The 19,852-nt window shown below is 42.8% G+C and overlaps 3 protein-coding genes across 3 annotated transcripts in view; 1 reads left to right on the top strand and 2 right to left on the bottom strand.

The window, feature by feature from the left end:
• Positions 1–2,133, bottom strand: part of LOC308549339 (uncharacterized protein) — a gene marked incomplete at both ends in the record, with an annotated part of 30,980 nt that extends 28,847 nt beyond the window's left edge. The window contains one exon of the mRNA XM_081121881.1: positions 58–2,133. Coding sequence (XP_080978007.1) covers positions 58–2,133 — 2,076 coding nt within the window. The remainder of the gene's footprint in view (positions 1–57) is intronic.
• Positions 1–19,852, top strand: part of CRCT1 (cysteine rich C-terminal 1) — a 148,336-nt gene that overhangs the window by 67,152 nt on the left and 61,332 nt on the right. The window lies entirely within an intron of this gene.
• LOC308549338 (filaggrin-2-like) lies at positions 3,930–4,543 on the bottom strand (the record flags this gene model as incomplete). The annotated part of the gene is made up of 2 exons (XM_081121880.1): positions 3,930–3,934; positions 4,000–4,543. 2 exons carry the CDS (start codon positions 4,541–4,543, stop codon positions 3,930–3,932), a joined length of 549 nt encoding a protein of 182 aa, XP_080978006.1.

The following is a 19,852-nucleotide window of genomic DNA, read 5'->3' as shown; positions in this document are numbered from 1 at the left end:
TGGACCATGAGTGTTTCTGTGAGCCTCCCGAATGCCATTCACTGCCACTGGACTCACTGTGACTAGATCCCCTTCTTCCACCTTTGCTGGATCCTGACTGTGGGGATTGCCCATGGCCTGCCTGCCCATGTTTCTTGGTGTCTCCTGACTGTCCATGAGTAGTTCCCTGACTCCCTTGACTAGAGGATCCCCACTGTCTATGTTGAGATCCAGCCTGGCCATGACTGGACCCTGAGTGTCTCTGTGAGCCTCCTGAATGCCATTCACTGCCACTGGACTCACTGTGACTAGATCCCCTTCTTCCGCCTTTGCTGGACCCTGACTGTGGGGATTGCCCATGGCCTGCCTGCCCATGTTTCTTGGTGTCTCCTGACTGTCCATGAGTAGTTCCCTGACTCCCTTGACTAGAGGATCCCCACTGTCCATGTTGAGATCCAGCCTGGCCATGACTGGACCCTGAGTGTCTCTGTGAGCCTCCTGAATACCATTCACTGCCACTGGACTCACTGTGACTAGATCCCCCTTTTCCAGATCTATGATGTGCTGAACTCGATTGGCTTGTGCTAGACCCATGCTGGCCAAAGCCTGAAGATTGACCTGAACCAGCTCTTTGCTTTCTAGAGCTGGAGGACTGACCTGAGCCAGATCCATGTTTTCCAAAGCCAGAAGACTGACCTGAGCTAGACCCGTGTTGTCCAAAGCCAGACGACTGACCTGAGCCAGACCCATGCTGGCCATGGCCAGAGGACTGACCTGAACTAGACCCGTGTTGTCCAAAGTCAGAAGACTGACCTGAGCTGGACCCATGTTGTCCAAAGCCAGAGGATTGACTGGTGCCACATCTATGTTGTCCGGAGCCAGAGGATTGGCGTGAGCTAGACCCACGTTGGCCAAAGCCAGAAGACTGACTTGTGCTAGACCCATGTTGGCCATGGCCAGAGGACTGACCTGAGCTGGATCCCTGTTGTCCAATTCCTGAGGACTGACCTGAGCCAGACCTATGTTGTCCATAGCTAGATGACTGACCTGAGCCAGAACCATGTTGGCCATGGCCAGAGGACTGACCTGAGCTAGACCCATGTTGTCCAATTCCTGAGGACTGACCTGAGCCAGACCCATGTTTTCCAAAGCCTGAGGACTGGCCTGAGCTAGACCCGTGTTGTCCAAAGCCTGAGGACTGACCTGAACCAGACCCATGTTGTCCAGAGCTAGATGACTGACCTGAGCCAGACCCATGTTGGCCATGGCCAGAGGACTGACCTGAGCTAGACCCATGTTGTCCAGAGCTAGATGACTGACCTGAGCCAGACCCATGTTGGCCATGGCCAGAGGACTGATCTGAGCTAGACCCATGTTGTCCAATTCCTGAGGACTGACCTGAGCCAGACCCATGTTTTCCAAAGCCTGAGGACTGGCCTGAGCTAGACCCATGTTGTCCAAAGCCTGAGGACTGACCTGAACCAGACCCATGTTGTCCAGAGCTAGATGACTGACCTGAGCCAGATCCATGTTGGCCATGGCCAGAGGACTGACCTGAGCTAGACCCATGTTGTCCAATTCCTGAGGACTGACCTGAGCCAGACCCATGTTTTCCAAAGCCTGAGGACTGGCCTGAGCTAGACCCGTGTTGTCCAAAGCCTGAGGACTGACCTGAACCAGACCCATGTTGTCCAGAGCTAGATGACTGACCTGAGCCAGACCCATGTTGGCCATGGCCAGAGGACTGACCTGAGCTAGACCCATGTTGTCCAATTCCTGAGGACTGACCTGAGCCAGACCCATGTTTTCCAAAGCCTGAGGACTGGCCTGAGCTAGACCCATGTTGTCCAAAGCCTGAGGACTGACCTGAGCCAGATCCGTGTTTTCCAAAGCCTGAGGACTGGCCTGAGCTAGACCCATGTTGTCCAAAGCCTGAGGATTTACTTGAGCCAGACCTATGTTGTCCAGAGCTAGATGACTGACCTGAGCCAGATCCATGTTGGCCATGGCCAGAGGACTGACCTGAGCTAGACCCATGTTGTCCAATTCCTGAAGACTGACCTGAGCCAGACCCATGTTTTCCAAAGCCTGAGGACTGGCCTGAGCTAGACCCGTGTTGTCCAAAGCCTGAGGACTGACCTGAGCCAGACCCATGTTGTCCAGAGCTAGATGACTGACCTGAGCCAGATCCATGTTGGCCATGGCCAGAGAACTGACCTGAGCTAGACCCGTGTTGTCCAATTCCTGAGGACTGACCTGAGCCAGACCCATGTTTTCCAAAGCCTGAGGACTGGCCTGAGCTAGACCCATGTTGTCCAAAGCCTGAGGACTGGCCTGAGCCAGACCCATGTTGTCCAGAGCTAGATGACTGACCTGAGCCAGATCCATGTTGGCCATGGCCAGAGGACTGACCTGAGCTAGACCCATGTTGTCCAATTCCTGAAGACTGACCTGAGCCAGACCCATGTTTTCCAAAGCCTGAGGACTGGCCTGAGCCAGACCCGTGTTGGCCATGGCCAGAGGACTGACCTGAGCTGGATCCGTGTTGTCCAAAGCCTGACGACTGACCTGAGCTAGACCCATGTTGTCCAATTCCTGAGGACTGACCTGAGCCAGATCCGTGTTTTCCAAAGCCTGAGGACTGGCCTGAGCTAGACCCATGTTGTCCAAAGCCTGAGGATTTACTTGAGCCAGACCCATGTTGTCCAGAGCTAGATGACTGACCTGAGCCAGACCCGTGTTGGCCATGGCCAGAGGACTGACCTGAGCTAGACCCATGTTGTCCAATTCCTGAAGACTGACCTGAGCCAGACCCATGTTTTCCAAAGCCTGAGGACTGGCCTGAGCTAGACCCTTGTTGTCCAAAGCCTGAGGACTGACCTGAACCAGACCCATGTTGTCCAGAACTAGATGACTGACCTGAGCTAGACCCATGTTGCCCAATTCCTGAGGACTGACCTGAGCCAGATCCGTGTTTTCCAAAGCCTGAGGATTTACTTGAGCCAGACCCATGTTTTCCAGAGCTAGATGACTGACCTGAGCCAGATCCATGTTGGCCATGGCCAGAGGACTGACCTGAGCCAGACTCATGTTGTTCAGAGCCAGATGACTGACCTGAGCCAGACCCATGTTTTCCAAAGCCTGAGGACTGACCTGAGCCAGATCTGTGTTGTCCATGGCCAGAAGACTGACCTGAGCCAGATCCATGTTGTCCGAAGCTTGAGGACTGACCTGAGCCAGATCCTTGTTGTCCAAAGCCTGAGGACTGACCTGAGCCAGATTCATGTTGTCCAATGCCTGAGGACTGACCTGAGCCAGATCCATGTTGTCCAAAGCCTGAAGACTGACCTGAGCCAGATCCGTGTTGTCCAAATCCTGAGGACTGACCTGAGCCAGATCCATGTTGGCCATGGCCAGAGGACTGACTTGAACCAGACCCATATTGTCCACAGCAAGAAGACTGTCTTGACCTTGTTCCCTGTTGTCCACAGCAAGAAGAGTGTCTTGATCTTGTTCCCTGTTGTCCACAGCAAGAAGACTGTCTTGATCTTGTTCCCTGTTGTCCACAGCAAGAAGACTGTCTTGATCTTCTTCCTTGTTGTCCTCCACAGTTCTGTGGTTGGCAACACTTCTGTGGTTGACAACCTGACCTGGATCTATGTCTTCTTCTATGACAAGAAGATTGGCTACAGGATCTAGGCCTACATTGAGCATATCCAGAGGACTGACCTCCTGAGATACATCTATGACCATGTCCTCCACTATTTCTTGATTGACAATGCGACTGAGTACATCTAGATTTATTTCCTTGCCCTCCATATGTGCCTGCCTGACAGGAGCTAGAAGCATTCTGTGTTCCTCCACACCCACTTGAATTGCTGAAACCACATGCATAGCTTTGTCTTCCACTGCCTCCTAAACCTATAGAATTAGATGCAAACGTTTGTCCTCTACTCTGTGACCAAGTAGAGTTTGATTCATGACCACTAGCCTCTAATCCACTTAACAGACCACCATGACCTTTTCTTCCTCCACTCTTAGATCCAGATCCAGATTCAGATCCAGATTCATATTCCTCCCCAGATTCCCTAGAAGGGCTAACATGAGAATTGTTTCTTCTTTCCTCTAGCTCTCCAGAGCTGGACCCATGTCTTTCTTTGCCACTACTCCAAGAGTGACCAGAGCCAGACTCATGGTACCTTTTCTCAAATCCCTCTTGGCTCCCTGAGCTAAAGAAATCTTGCCTCCTCAGCTTCCTGGAATGGGATCCATGTCTATGTTTCGCAGTTCCCTTCGAACCCTCAGAATGATAACTGTGCTCTTCTTCCTCACTCCAGCTTGGATTTCTGTGACCTGATTTCTGTCCTGATATATCCTCCTCATCTTCTTCTGTTTCACTTCCTTCTTCTTGGTGCTTGTCACCATGGCTGTGCTTCTTTGACCCTGAAGCTTTGCAATATTCTTTGCTGAGAACCTTGTTGCAGGCCATAGCCAGCTTGAATACCATCAGAAGAAACTCAGTAAAGTCCAGTCTTCGGTCATGATCTCGATCCAGCATATGCATGATGACTTCCACTGTGTCTGGATCATCTGGGTTCTGTATATGAGCAACACACCAAAGGAGTCTTGGTCAGCCTAACCCACATACTCAGCTAAAATATTCAGATAAGACTGTGGAATTGTAGATGTTTGCCATTAAGCAATTTTAATCCAATCAAGGATTACTTTAGGCTAAGGCAGCCTAAGGGGACCCAGCAAGTGTGAAGAAGTAGTAGAAAAGATAAAGACTATTGTGATCCTCAGAATGCAGCTCAAGGACCTAAGCTAGAGAACCAGGTACTCAAGCGTGGCATACAGAAAGGAGTTGAATAAACTAAGTTCAGTACCTGGTATGTTTTAGCTTTATATACATTTTAAACATCATATGTTCGTATATTCTATGTTGGGATCTATAATTTTGAAGTTAATAGCTAAGTTCTTTCCAAGTAGATGGGGAAAAAAATGCATGTATTTTGTTTCTGGTTTTTAATTATCCTATTTGGTCAACTCCCCCTATAGATGACTTACTTCCCTTTCTATAGTTTTTCTTCCCAACTTGATAGGGTAATTTATTAATTATGTCTTAGTACAAATGTTATTTTCTGCTTTTTCAGAATGGGAAGCCTGGGGGCATGAAGAAGTCTGAGGGTCCACATGGTGGGAATGCACAGGAAAATGAGGAAAAATCATTCACTTTTCTAAAAATAAACACTGCCACAACAGACTTTTTGATGTCCCCAAAAAGTACTGCTCATACAGTTTTCTCAAAGACCCCTGGAACTGTGCACTTTTTAGCTAACATTTGGTTATATAAGAGAGAATGTACAGGACCATAGGAGCCTTTGGTCCTAGCACATGGTCCTCACCTTCAGAATTGGCCGAAACTCTTTCTCCAGAAGTTCCTTTAGCTCATCCTTGCTCAGTGTGCCACATTCCCCATCTTGGTTGGTGTATTTGTAGAAAACATCAATGACGGTGACAACACTTCTCAAGAGTTCGGTCATCTTTTTACACGTTTAAGTGAACCTGAAGAGAAAAACAAAATGGAAGACTCTATCATTCACTTTCTTTCCTTTCAATTTATAAGCAGTTCCAATTTTGATAATTGTCATCATGATTTTTCAAATCTCGTGTCTCTTTAAAACCTAAAATTCCTCAAAATGTAAAGATGGGTCAGGATGATACAAAACCTTTCAGCACAGTGAAAAGTGACTGTTAACATTAGTCATGGCATGTTACTGGCCGAACTGGGACTACATCTCAGGTCTCCATGTTCTGGTTGAATATATTCTTAATGTCTCTACGCTTTGTGTACTTTTGTGTCCTGGGTGTTGTCCTGGGGCTTCCAAAGTTTCCAGAACCACCTAGACATATTTCTCCAGTCTCTCTTGCTAGTTTCACTGATTTTCTAGAGTCAAAAGTGACAGACCTTCCACCATGCATACCTCGGGTGCCCAAATCTAAATTGGACCCTCAAGATCTTCAGAAAATGAAAAATGGGCAAAGTGGGCCAATTCTTCCTTGGTTTTCCAGAGGCCTGAGATAGCCCTCACGAGAGCTGAGGAGCTATCCTAATCTCAGCCCTTGACCTAACACTGTTCTTTTTCATTAACCAGGGAAAAAGGCTCAGAAATTCAGGCAGCCATTTGACTAGTAGACAATTTGATCTGGGAACTCTGGAAGCTGACACTGAACAAGGAAGGGTCTTTCCAACAGTGCCAGCCTCCTCCCTGTTTGAGCTGGACAGCCCAGAAAAGATGGCATGCAACAGACTAGGAAGACAGTGTGGGGTGGCCTGTCAGAAGACAAGCTTCTATCTGAATTATTCTTCACAATGACAAATTTATTCTAAAAGAGCCCCAGAGTAAATTAAACTAGCCAAACAAATAAGCAGAACTAAAATAAAAAAGAAACATAATATAAACGACAGTGAAGAGAACAGAATATAAATAGCTATACCAGTAAAAAACCAAAAACAAATATAGAAAGAAAGGCCAAATATATATTAACTCTGCCTTAGCTCTAACTCTTGGATTTCTGTTGTGGACAATGACCATCGAGATAGCTGGATAAATTTTCTCTCACCTGGTTCACCAAAGGAACAAGTAGGAAGAAAGCCTGATGAAGCTTGCAGGGTGACAATGATTGAGATAGTGGCCCTTATATAGCTAACATGTGGGTGCTGTCCTCTGTGGGATGGACTGATTCATTTCCAATCAAACCTAACTCCACCTCTGGACAGGTGTTTACCTTCCACTTTGCATTCTCATCTTTGAGATGATTGCAGAAAGGCTGGGACTGGCGCACCTTCCAGTATCAGGACATGTTGCACTTTTTCCAAGGTCATGCACTTGTGAAAAGCAGATCCTGTGTTTTAGAGGACGCGTGTGGTTCATTCCCTTTATCTGGCACCCACAGAAAGTAGCAAACTGTAAGGTCCTTGGCAGGTATGCAATAAATGCTTATTTAATTGAAAATGAATGTAGGTGCTCTGGCTGGGTGGCTCAGTTGGTTGGAGCGTCGCCCCGTACACCGGAAAGGTTGCGGGTTTGATTCCTGGTCAGGACACATACCTAGGTTTCGGGTTCCATCCCAGTCGGGGCGCATACGGGAGGCAACTGATCAATGTTTCTCTCTTACATCAATGTTTCTCTCTCTCTTCTTCTCTCTCTCTAAAAATCAATAAAAGCATATCCTTGTGTGAGGATTAAAAAAAAAAGAAAATGAAGGTAGACCATTAAGCTTACCCAACTCATGTCGTTTTGCAATCAGAATCGCCATTTATTGAGAATTTACTATGTGCAAGGTATTATGCTGAATATTTTTCACATATCTCATTTAATCTTCACCACATTTCTATGACATATATATTGTTTTCCCCCATTTTATAGATGAAAAAATAGGTTCAGAGAGCATAAGAGTCATCTCCAAGTTCACACAGTAGGTGGGCGAACCAGGGTTGGGACCTATATCCGCCTTATCATAATGCCCCTGCTCTTAACCATCTCTGTGTTTTGATTACACATGCCTAATACACAAAAATTATGCTGTTTTAGGAGTATCAGTTCCATCCAAACACAAAAATTATGAAAGAATAACATAAAGAGTGCTGAAAGCCAGGAAGAGAAGAAACATATTCTCTGGCCCTTTGAAGGCTCTTTTTTAAACTATATAAGTTAATGGGCTAAACACAGAAGTAATGTTTTCAGATGTGTTCCGGGTGAATGCAGAATGGACTTTCTTCTTGAGCTTTCTCCTATCCATTGGTGGTCTGGCAGCTTTGGGCCTGAACCCTTGGGAAAATGTCACTTATATACACAAAGTATATCAAATATAATACCCAAGCGAAGCAAACCCAGTCAGAAAGCTGTATTAGGCACGAAGATGCAGCTTTTCTGTACTTTGCCACCAGGTGATGACGATGATGATGACTGATGAAGATAGCAGTTATCATTAAGTAATTACTGTCTTCTAGACAAGAAGGTTTTACATGCTTATCTATTTATTCCTCACAATCACCCTGTTAAGTCAGTCTTATTTTCATTCTCGTTTTATAAAGAAGGAAATGAAAGCATAGAGGAATTTAATAATTCATCCCAAATCACAGCTTGTAAGTGGCAGCACCAGGATAGAAACCCATGTGGTCTGATGTGAGAGCCCCCACTAACCACGTATATACCACATCTTTATATGGGTTGGTCAGTTCCTATCAGGGCACTCCTTCATCTCACACCACCCTATATCTGGACAGTGCCTAGGACTTAGTAAGCACTTAGAGTGAGTGTTTCTTCACAAAATGGTAATGGGGTCACCACTGAGGTATATCCATTGCTCTCATAGCCAGGGAGTTCTAGACCAAAGTGATCACACAAAAAGTTATGTTGTCCCTTGGATATTATGGTCATTTTCAATTGTATGCATTTTTGGGAATTATGCCTGCTTTTGTTGCGATGACTGCTATGCCAGGAGGACTTTCAGACCCCCCAGTCTCCATGCTGAGGTTTTTAAAGCCACCCTTGCTTGCCTTGCAACTCCAGGATTCTAGCTCGGAACTTGGAAACCAGTTCCATAGTTTGACTGCTCGCAGAACTCTGCCAACCACTCTCTTGTATTCTTTGTGTTCATATTTCTCTTCCCCTTCTAACTGGATTAGCATAGTAGATTAAAGTATAAATTTAGGAGTTAGAAAGATTTGAGCTCCAATTTCAGCTGTCTTTTCTGGCTGTGCTCCTTGGGCAATTATCTAATCCTCTGAACATCAGTTTCCTAACTTTTATAATGGGACTCATAATACTTACCTCCCTGGTGATTACTTAATATGTGAAATTGCTTAGTACCAATCTGGCATAATAAATGCTTAGTAAGTTATATAATCATTATAAGCTCCTTTTAAAAAATATTTAGCATCTAATACAGTGTTTTACACATAGGTGCTCAATCATGTTTGATAAAAGTAAATTAGGATCCAATAAGAGGCCTTTAAAGGCAAAAATACCACTTCTTGTTAAAATCATTGCCCCAGAAGATAAGTCATGATTCTGTTTTGTTTTTTTTAAATAACACTTTTATTGAGACATAATTTACGTACCATAAAATTTAACCTTTTTAAAAAAAAAATTATTGATTTTAGAGGGACAACGGGAGAGAGGGAGAGAAAAGCAGAGAGAGACATCCATGTGAGAGAGAAACATCATTAGGTTGCCTCTCATATGCACCCCGATGGGGATCAAATTTGCAACCGGGGTATGTGGGCTGACCAGGAATCAAACCCATGACCTTCCACTGCATGGGACAGTGCTCCAGCTGAGCCATACCATCCAGGGGAAATCCAACCTTTTAAAGTATGCAGTTAATTTTATTTATTTATTTTTTAAAATCCTCACCCAAGGATATTTTTTCCATTGCTTTTCAGAGAGAGTGGAAGGGAAAGAGAGAAACATCAGTGTGAGAGAGGCACATCGATTGGTTGCCTCCCACATGCTCCCCGACTGGGGCTGGGGATCGAGCCTGCAACCGAGGTACATGCCCTAGACCGGAATCGAACCCGGGACCCTTCAGTCCATGGGCTAACGCTCTAACCACTGAGCAAAGCCGGCAGTTAGTGGTTTTTAATATATTCATAGAGCTGTGCAATTAAGTTATTGTTATGGTGTCTGTGTCCTTAATAAGTTTCCTTACTTCTCAGGGCTTCAGTTTTCCCCTTCGATAACTACAAGGTGTTATTAGTGCCAGGGTACAAGTGGACACACGCCAGATCATTTCAGCTGCAATTCTGTAGAACAGTTATGGTCCTATCAGAGGCCTACGCACCATTTGGAAAGGAACCAAAGTCATGGTTTTTAAGGATCAACTAGATGACACCTGCAGAGATTTCTGCCTGTCTGGGTTCTGAAAGGTCGTTTGGTCCAATGAAGCAGAGGCCTGGAGTCCAGGGCTAGTCTCAGCTACACCATTTCTCTGGATGTGGGCCTCCTGCTCATCTCATGGTCCTCTGCTCATTTCAATCCATACTGCTCCGGGTTCTCAGGAACAACCAGGCTTTGATTTTAGGCCCGGTTGCTGAGGCTTGTGCATTGTTGGCTACTGGATTGTCTTGAGGGGGAAGCTATACCTTAGGATGTTAAAAATCACTTTAATTGAATGTGTGAAAGTCCCAGATGTGGCTTTTTCCACTGAATGTCAGCTGAATTTTGTTTTCATGTGACATCCTATTCAAGGGGGGCCTTCTTCAGCTTTAGGTCTGTGCCTATCAAGAGAACCAAACATTCTCTCTTTGCCGGGACCCCCTATATTGAGGTTTCTCAATGAACTCAACTTAGAGCAGGCGCATGAGAGTTGATCCAGGGATGCTGGTACATATTAAGCGTCTCTTTTCTCTGAAAGCAGTTTAGGAAGCTGTTCTTGGCTCACAGCATGATGAAGTGGGAAGGATATTGACTTTGCCTGAAGACAGATAGTCTTTGTGTCACAGCTCCAGCATAACCACCTGTAACACCTGGGGCAAGTTTCTAAATCGGAGTCTCTGTTTCTACACCTGTGCAATGAGGAAAATGTTAGATATGTGAGAAGTAGATGAGATAATATTAGGGTAATGCCGAGCACATGATAAGGGCCAGTATATTTTATTTTATTTCCTTCTTATTCTCAAATTTAATCTGAGTAGGAAAAGGTTATCAATAAGTTTCAGGGACGATGGTTCTTGGAGATGATTCTTACCACTGTTCCTTCCTGGTAGTTTCTCTTCCTAAGTGAAATCAGAGACGAATTGAGTTGAACCTTTGGAACCCAGCCTTCAAAGGAGCCTAAAATTTCTATTATAAGAAGTCTATGAGGAAGATGGAACCACTTTCTAGACCAGCTGAGAATGCCCCCACCCCCAGATTCTTTTTTATTTTGTCACATCACTGTTGATATCTCAGGATTTAAGCAATGAAGTCTCTCAGAGAGATACCTGCTGACACATGCAGGCTTTCAGACTGTATGTAAGATGAAGCATCGGAGACTTGTTCTGTCCAGATCTAACTGAGAACCATCTGGAACTTCCAGGCACTTGCTGAAATCTACTCTGGGCAACTGAAGGCTGGGTCTCAGAAGCTCAAATGGTCCTTGTAGCCACAATATCAATAACCCGTGATGAAAATATGGACGAGAACTTGCCCCCTGATGGATTTGAAAACTCATTGACTTGATAAATCTGACTGAAGGGGGAGGAAGTTGGATTAGCACTGGAACTTTAGGATTCACCAAGATGATCTAGAACTTCGTCTAAACAATTTGCAGAGTGTGATTATTAATCAAGGCAGTTGATTTTTTAAAGAACAGTCTAGGACCTGTACAAAGTAATTTCCTTGAAAGGCTGTGAATATATGCTCAAAGTGTTGGGGGGAGCTCTTCTTTCACAGCATTTCATGCTTTTGAGTATCCCTTGTTAGATGAAAATATTGGCACTTTAAGCACAAATTTTATTTTTGGAATCATTCATAAACATTTGGAACCAAGTTTAATAAAGATAATAACTCAGAAGGCTAAAAAAAGGGAGTCCATTGTTAAGTATTAAAGTAACCAGACTAATTTTTCCAGTCCAGTGGCTCTCAGCAATTCTGAAGCAAATTTTAAGTGAACACTTTCTGTGATCCCATGATCCTTCTCACTGGGGGAATGTGCTTCCAGTGGTAAGGCAGTCCAAGATTGTGTGGAACAGTATACTGAAGCTAGATCAGGACTGAAGCTTGGCTGGGGTTTGGGCATCAGGGAAACTGTTGAAGATTTATGTATATCACTTAAACACACACACACAGACACATACACACACACCTGTACACATACTTCCATATACAATTAATATACATTATTGAAGATCTATAACATGCAAGGGCCTGTGCTAAGCACAGTGTCTGCAATGAAATTACATTGGTTTGGGATTATTTACAAGCCTGGAGTTTTCCATCACTCCCTTTCAATGACCTTGGTATTTCCTGTTTGAAAGGGTATTGAGGATTTGTCATTTGGGATCGCCCAGGATGCATTGTGCATGCATGTGCACACACATACACAAATATACATCTGAATATACATCTACCCATCCCTAAATCATCATACATTTTAACTAGGGACAAACTTGCTCTACAATACCCAGTGAGGCTGATTTTTCTTGCCTGCTAGATGAAGAGAGAATTGACAAAAACTATATCTTGGGCTGCCTGGGATGACATCTTTGAATAGGACTAGGGGGAAACAAATCCAGGATCTCTAGGAGTTTTAGATATCAGGCTTGGATTTAATTTTAGATTAATTAATTTTATTGATGCCATTGTCTATGATAATTTCATTTATCTTCCCTTTAAACGTCAATTATATTTACTTTACTTATAAGTAAAGCCACTCCACCCACATGCTAATTCCTTGCCTCTGGCACTAATTATGCTTCGAGCTTGGATCTCCTAGGACTATTTGGTTTAAATCACCTCTGAACATTCAGACTCTAAGAGGAAGGATAGGAAAGTGGGATTTGTGGAAAACCACATCTGTAGTGTCTCACTTTTGCTTAAGCGGCAGGTTTTCTTCTTTGGGTACTAATTCTTGAAATCGGGACACTAGATCACCAGCTTAGCAAGATAATTGCAAAGGACAGGGTAATTATTTTATGTCGCTATTATAGGGTGACTAAGGTTTCAGAGATTGATGGTGTTCTCTAATCCAATTGCCCCACCCACTGTCCTCAGTTTTGTGCAAGTCAAAGACATTTGGACAGAAATTGATCCCTGAGGCTCCAGGACCCCTGGCCTAGGGAGGCTAATATAAAGCTCTTTAAGGTGTTCAAAGATGACATCCACTCATTTCTGAGATGCATGTGGCTTGAGAGGCAGGTGTACTCATGGAGAGTGGGGCTTCTGGGGACTTTGCTACAAGAGGAGAGGCTGTTAGCCTAGATTTCTGCCAGGACCTTTCTCACACCTCTTTCCTAAGTCTGGTCCACATAGAAGAATTCAGGGCACACACAGGATAAAACTTGTAAAGGAATGTGCTTCTTGACTTCTCCCTAAAAACTGGAAATTTGTTTAGCCCAGTGATTAAGACCCTACATCTTGGAATCTGACAGATCTGGGGTGGACTTCTGCCTCTGCCACCCACTAGTTATGTGAATTAATATCTGTAAATATGGGGAATTTTCTTCATAACATTGTTATAAAGTTTAAAAGGGTTAAGTCAAGTACCCGGAACAAAACTGCCATTCAATAAGAGAGAGAAATTGCTGTTTTGTTAATCCAATAAAAAAGACTATTTTTTTTTTTTTTACATTTGATTGAAATACTGTGTTTTCTGGGTCTTTTTGTGGATGGTATCATTGTGAACAATGCTCTTACTAGTTTTATTTTGAGAGCTGAAATATGTCAGATGTTGTGCTCAGGTTTAATCAGTGTCTCTGGGCATCTATACTGTACAAAATAGCCTGTGGTTGGTCTGCTTAGAAGAGGGCCTTGGTTCTGGCTCAGTTGGCTGGTGAGCCACATTGATTAAGGGTGATTGTGGATGCCAATAACCTTGATGCTATTTATGGTGATGGTAATGATGCCACAAACTCTCTTCATAATGGAAGTCGAATCCTCAAGTTAAGCACATTTAATTTTGCTGCAGCAGGGAAGCATAGGCCCTAGATCTGCTTGCAGGATACCCAGATGGTTTCACTCTTTTTCTTCCATTCTCTCTATGATTGATCTACAGGGGAGAGGAGTTCCAGTGTGTACTTGTTTGTTTTTCTGACCTGTAGCCTTTCTTCCTCTGGTTCTACTCTGGCCCCTTCCTGGTCGTCTGATTCTTAGTCACCTCATCCTCATGGGAAGGGTTACTCTTCCCAAATCTTGAGATCATGGATTCTTTTGGGTTTTATAGATAGAAAAATCTTTCTGTCCCTTCTATTTCATGAAGAAGCAGGGAGTCCTAGCAATCTTTAATGGATTGTAGATTTGTGGATTTCTCTACTTCCTGCCTCCTGCCCTCCTATCCTATTGAATTCTGATGGACAGGTAGTGCTGAATAGTTCAGATTGGTTTAAGTGACATTTGCCCACTGAGGTATATTCTGCAGCTTTAGAACCTTGGCCTGTGTACATGTAAAGCTGACCTATCAAGTTTAACTGCTTCTTTGTCCAGCAGGCTGAGCAAAACCCAACCCAATTAAGGTCTTTATATGGAGCCAGAGGCAAGTTGAGTCAAGTACATACCAGCCAAATTCAGATCCTACCTGCTGTAGGACTGGTTCCCTTACTATTAGTTCCACAACCTAGCAATGTGGGGGCCAGGCTGAGCTATTTGTCAAACAGCATTGTGATGATAAGGCAGGATGGATCTCTATTTTGAGAATGGTGTAAAGGGAGGGCCCTTTGATATGAATTTAAATATAGATTCTGTGGTCCTTACCCTAGGAAACCCAGAGGTTGGCTACTCTGATCCACATCTGCACCAACCTGTGGCAGAGGACTGCACTTCAACCTTTAGCCAATTTGAAAAGAGAGTCTTATATGTTTTAATTCTTATACCCAAGAAATATTCACAGGAGCTGATGGGTATTGTGCTGGACCATTGGAAAAGGAATAGGAGGAAAAATATCAAATATAGGTCCAGTGATCATTGTCTAGACACAGTATCAATAATAAGAGAGCTAATCTCCAAACATCTCCAAACCATTTTGTGAAAATACAAAAGATAAATATAAGGCAAAGAACATTAGGTTATTCTTGAATTCTTTCTCTCATATATCAAAAGCAAATTGTTAGCAAGTCCTATTGATTCTACCTTCAGATAATAACCAGAAACTGCACGATTCTCACCATCTCCGTTGCTACCATCCTGGTCCAACTGCCATCATTTCTTGGGGCATCTTAGCCTCCTAACTGACATGCCTCTTCTACTCTTAACCCTATGCAGTCTATGCCAGCATAGGAGGCAGAGTGAGCATTTTAAAACAGACTTTTGAGCATGTCACTCCTCTGCTTGACATCCTGGAGTGGCTTCCATCTTGATCAGAGTAAGCTAAGGCCCAAGAGGGACTTAAAAGATCTCTGACCTCATCTCTTGCTACTTTCCTCATGTTTTTGTTTTAGCCACACTGACCTCCTTGAAGTTTTAGGAACATGCCAGGTACAATCTCACCTCAGAGTTTCCTCTCTCTGGAGTGCTCTTTCCCAGCAACTGCTCCCTCATCTCCTTTAAATCTATACTCAGGTATTGCTTTCAGAATTTGCACTGATGGCCAGATGGAGTAATCTAGATCAGATATATCCTCCCAGTTTCATCAACTAAAATCTAGTAAAAAAAAGGAAACAAATGTTTTCACTCATTGGATGACAGGCAACACAGGGGAAATAAATGAGAACTACAGTTGACCCCAGAATATATAAATAACTCCCCAAACCCAGTCATAAGAAAAAGACAACTCAATGAAAAAATTGGCAAAAAATCCAATGGATACTTCACTAAAGAAGATACACTAGTGGGAAATGAGCATGTGGAAAGATGTTCAACATAATTTGTCATTAGAGAAATGCAAATTAAAACTGCAAGGATGTCACTTACAGATCTATGAGAATAATTAAAAAAAAATCTGGTAATACCAAGTGCTGGCAGAGCAACTGGAACTCTTGGAATGAAAAAAGTGGTATAGCTACTTTGGAAAACTAACAGTTTCTTATAAGGATAAATGTACATTCACCATCTGATCTAGCAATCCCACTCCTACTCCCCCAAGTAAAGTGAAAAATTATATTCATACCACAACCTGCATGCAAGTGTTTATAGCAACTTTACTTGTGATAGCCAAAGACTGGAAACAACTGAAATGTCCATTACCTGGTGAACTATCATTCAAACGAAACTGTGATATAGTCACAGTTACACGCAACAAAATTGCTAAATTGTCCTTATATTAGCTCTAGCTAGTCTCGACTACTCCCAATCAGATACAACACACTAAAGGCACTCAAAAAGTGGTAGTTTTTATAATTACTATTCAGAAGCATGCAACTTTCATATTTCTTCCACCCCTTCCCCCACACTTTTGTGCAGAATGTCACCCTTTCTGTGATTCTGATCTGTCCCCAAGTTCTGGGGAGTGTCCTGGAGAGCTTCATCTGCGTCTCTTATGGAAACATCAAACCCAAACAAAACATGTCCCAAACAGAAATTCCCTATCCCAGTCTACTCACTTAGCTTCCTGTACTTCTGTCTGCCAGCAATAAAATCACTCACTCATTTGCTCGAAATCCTGTGTTATCCTAGCTTTCTCCTGTTTCCTCATTTTCCACATCCAGTCATTCAACAAGTTGTGTAGATTTTGATTTCTAAACACCTTGTGACAAGGTTTGTTTGTCATTTCTCCATCAGAGAGGTTGACTCAGTATGGAATGATCTCCAGTAGAGAGATGAACTCAGTAGGAATTGTAAATATCACTAAAAGACAGGAGTTTAAGGAGCTAACAATGAAGTCTTCCTTCAGCCCAACCCAGTGTGTTACCACTTTCAATTTGGACATAAGTGAACTTGTGCAATATCTCAACTCTATATATCTGCTGTTCAATATTCCTTATTCCTATTAGGAATTAGGAATAAGCCACTCATACAAATAGTCTTTTTTGATTTCCATAGTATTTACCACTTCTTTTCACTGTATTCTTCTGATCTCTTATTTAACTATTGGCAAAAGATAAGAGAGTGACTATACTAGGCAATATGATTTTCCTTGTTTGGGAAGGCTGAACTATTCCACCACTTTTTCAAAAGATATATTTGATTTGAAGAAATTAGAGGAATCTGAGGAACTGTGCAAATTCCTATCCCAATACGCTATTACTGCATGGAATAAAATGTCTTCCTCCCCTCTGAAATGTGATATGTGTAGTCAGAGAAACTCCATTAGGAATGGAAATGGAGAGAAATAGACAAGTAAGAAATGAATAAATGTGTGATATGACAGATGGTGCTAAGAACTGTTGAGGAAAAGAAAGCAGAATAAGGAGGACCGAAAGCTAAAGTGAGGTGTATTTTATGTAAGGCATTCAGGGAGGGACTCACTGAGGTGACATTTGAGCAAAGGCAAGAAGGTGGTGAGAACTCAAGCCATGCTCCCAGGGGAAGAGTTTTCCAGGCAGAAAATCAAGGGTAAAAATCTCCCTGTAGTAGGAGCTGTTTGGTGCATTAAAGGAACAAGAAACCAGTGTGGCTGGAATAGAGTGAGCAAGAAGTTGGGGGGGTGGGAGGTGAGGTTAGAAATCGGGGGCAAAATCTTGTATTATAAAACAGTAATTGGATAGGAAAGTTTTGAGATGTAAACTCTACTGCTTGGTCAAACACAAATAAAAAAGCGATTTCATGAAACGTGTATCAGGTGGAGGGCAAACCTAGGCTAACACATCATTATTTGCTCCACATTTGCAATAAAAGAGATGGAATAGCAATAAGAATACAACTAGGAAGAGAAAGCAGATTTTAGTGCAGAGCCAATAAAGTCATTATTATCATGTGTTTATTATGTGCCAGGAATGCATTGAGCAATTTAAACGCAGTATTTCTTTAATTCTCACTATCATTATCTCTATTTTATAGGTGAGTTATAGAGAAGTTAAGCAGCTTTCTCCAAATTAAACCAGGATTTAACTTCAGGCAGTCTGGCTGCAGAGTCTACACAATAGTAGACAGCCTCTCTATTCAAAATATGAGAAAGACGGAGCTGGCTGCCAAAGAGGATTCAGAAACCCAGGTTCTCTACAACTCAAGTAAATTAGGCACCGACTGTGTGCCCAGAACTAAGGAGAACTTTGTTGTGCTAGACAAGTTGGCCCTTTAAACTCTGTCGCATCCTAGTAATTGCCAAACTCTGTGTATACAGCTGGCTTTGGAGCCTGTGCTACCTGAGGAATGAGGTAGTAAAGAATGGTGTAGTAAAGAGTCTTCTTGTTCTCTAAACAATTGGCTGAGTATAACCACGATGAATCACTACTTAGCAAGCTGTTAAAGAGGATCCACAGTCAGCCCCACGATGTGTCCAAATCCCATACCCCTTGACTGGTCTCAAATTGATGAGCACTACCAAGAATGCAAAGGTTTTGTCTGAGACGACAGCATCCAATGATGCAGGAGCATTGTGGGAATGATGGTACCCAAGGGGAAAACTGCTCTCAAGAATGCAGGAAGCTTCTTAGGATGATAGGATTCAAGAATCCAAAGAATAGGGTCCCCAGCTGTTTTCCCAAACAACATTGCCAAGGAAAATAAGGTTGAACGGAGGTGAGAATAATTAGATCTTGTTTTTCCTTTTAAAACAGGTGAGGACAGCTATATCAACACTAGGCCTGCTGTACTGTACCCATCTGGCGTTGGTTAGAAAAAGAGAGCCACTATGAGTATTATGGGAATAAGAGAAGAGATTTAATGTAGGAAGTAGAGATTATATGAGTGTGGGAGGAGCTGAGAGAGTGAAGGTCTCCAGAGGACTGGAGAAAAACTCACTGTGGGGAAGCTCTAGAAGCTATCCTGTCTGGCCACATTGACCTCCTAGGAATAATAGCTTTCTCTTTGCTCCCACATTCCAAATTTCACACAGGTCTCTCTCATTGGCAAATTGTAACCGAAACTATATAGGAAGGGGTTCTGGAAAATGTAGTTTTCAGACTTAGAAAGACTTGGTGGTGGTGATGATAACAAATTTGTAGCGGACAATGTGGCAACCCTAGTGTAAAATCTCCAAGAATGCAAGGATCAACTCATGAAGAGGGAAATCCAACTGTTCACCAATTCCCTCCACTTTTTGACCTGCATTCTTACACCACACTGGTATAAGAATCCCCACTGCTGCTTAGAATCCCTATTTTGAATCAGTCTTACCACCTACACCTTCCTACTGTCTACACACAGAGGAAGTCATTCAACTTTAGCTTTACTCCAACATGTTTTTCCACCACCAGTAGATGTTCTAAACTATTACCACTTTCATTGACCTATAAGTCAGACACCAACCTCACTCTCTACTTTTAGAGAAATTAATGATCATTTCTTACTTCCTTGTGATACCTTTAGAAATTTACCTTCTGCACTCCTCCTGATCTCCTCAAAGTTTCTGAGAAATCTGGTGATAGTCTTATGGGGGTTCCCTTGTATGGACAAGTGGATTTTCTCTTGCTGGTTTCATAATTCTCTTTGTCTTTCACTTTTGACAATTTAATTATAATGTGCTATGGTGTAGACCTCTTTAGATTAAACCTATTTGAGATCTTTGGGGCTTCATGATTTTGGATGCTCATCTTCCTTCATAGATTTGGGGGGTTTTCAACCATTATTTCTTTAAATAAGCTTTCTGCCCCTTTTTCATGCTTTTCTTATTCAGGACTCCCATAATGTGTACATTGATTCATTTAATGGTGTCCCATAAAGTCTTAGTGACTTGTCTCCAAGCTTCCTGATTTCTTCTGCTTGATCAAGTCTGCTGTTTGTGCTTTCTACCGAATATTTCAGTTCAATCATTGTGTTCTTCAGCTCCAGAATTTCTGCTTTTTTTTTTTCCTTTTATGGTATCTGTCTCTGTTAAATATCTCATTTTGTTTGTGTATTGTTTTACTGATTTTGTTTGGTTGTCTATTTGTGTTCTCGTGTAGATGACTGAGCATTCTTCAGGATTATTATTTTGAATTCTTTGTCAGACAGTTTGTAGATCTCCATTTCTTTAGGGTTGGTTATTAAAACTTTATTTTATTCCTTTGCTGTATCATGTTTCTCTGATTCTTCATGACCCTTGTAGTCTTGTATCAGTGTCTGCACATTTGAAGAAGTAGTATCCTCTTCCAGTC

Source organism: Miniopterus schreibersii (genome assembly GCF_964146895.1).
Source record: "Miniopterus schreibersii genome assembly, chromosome: 19".
Lineage (NCBI taxonomy): Eukaryota > Metazoa > Chordata > Mammalia > Chiroptera > Miniopteridae > Miniopterus > Miniopterus schreibersii.
The sequence above is the reverse complement of the archived record's forward strand: the minus strand, read 5'-3'. Positions and strand labels throughout refer to the sequence as shown.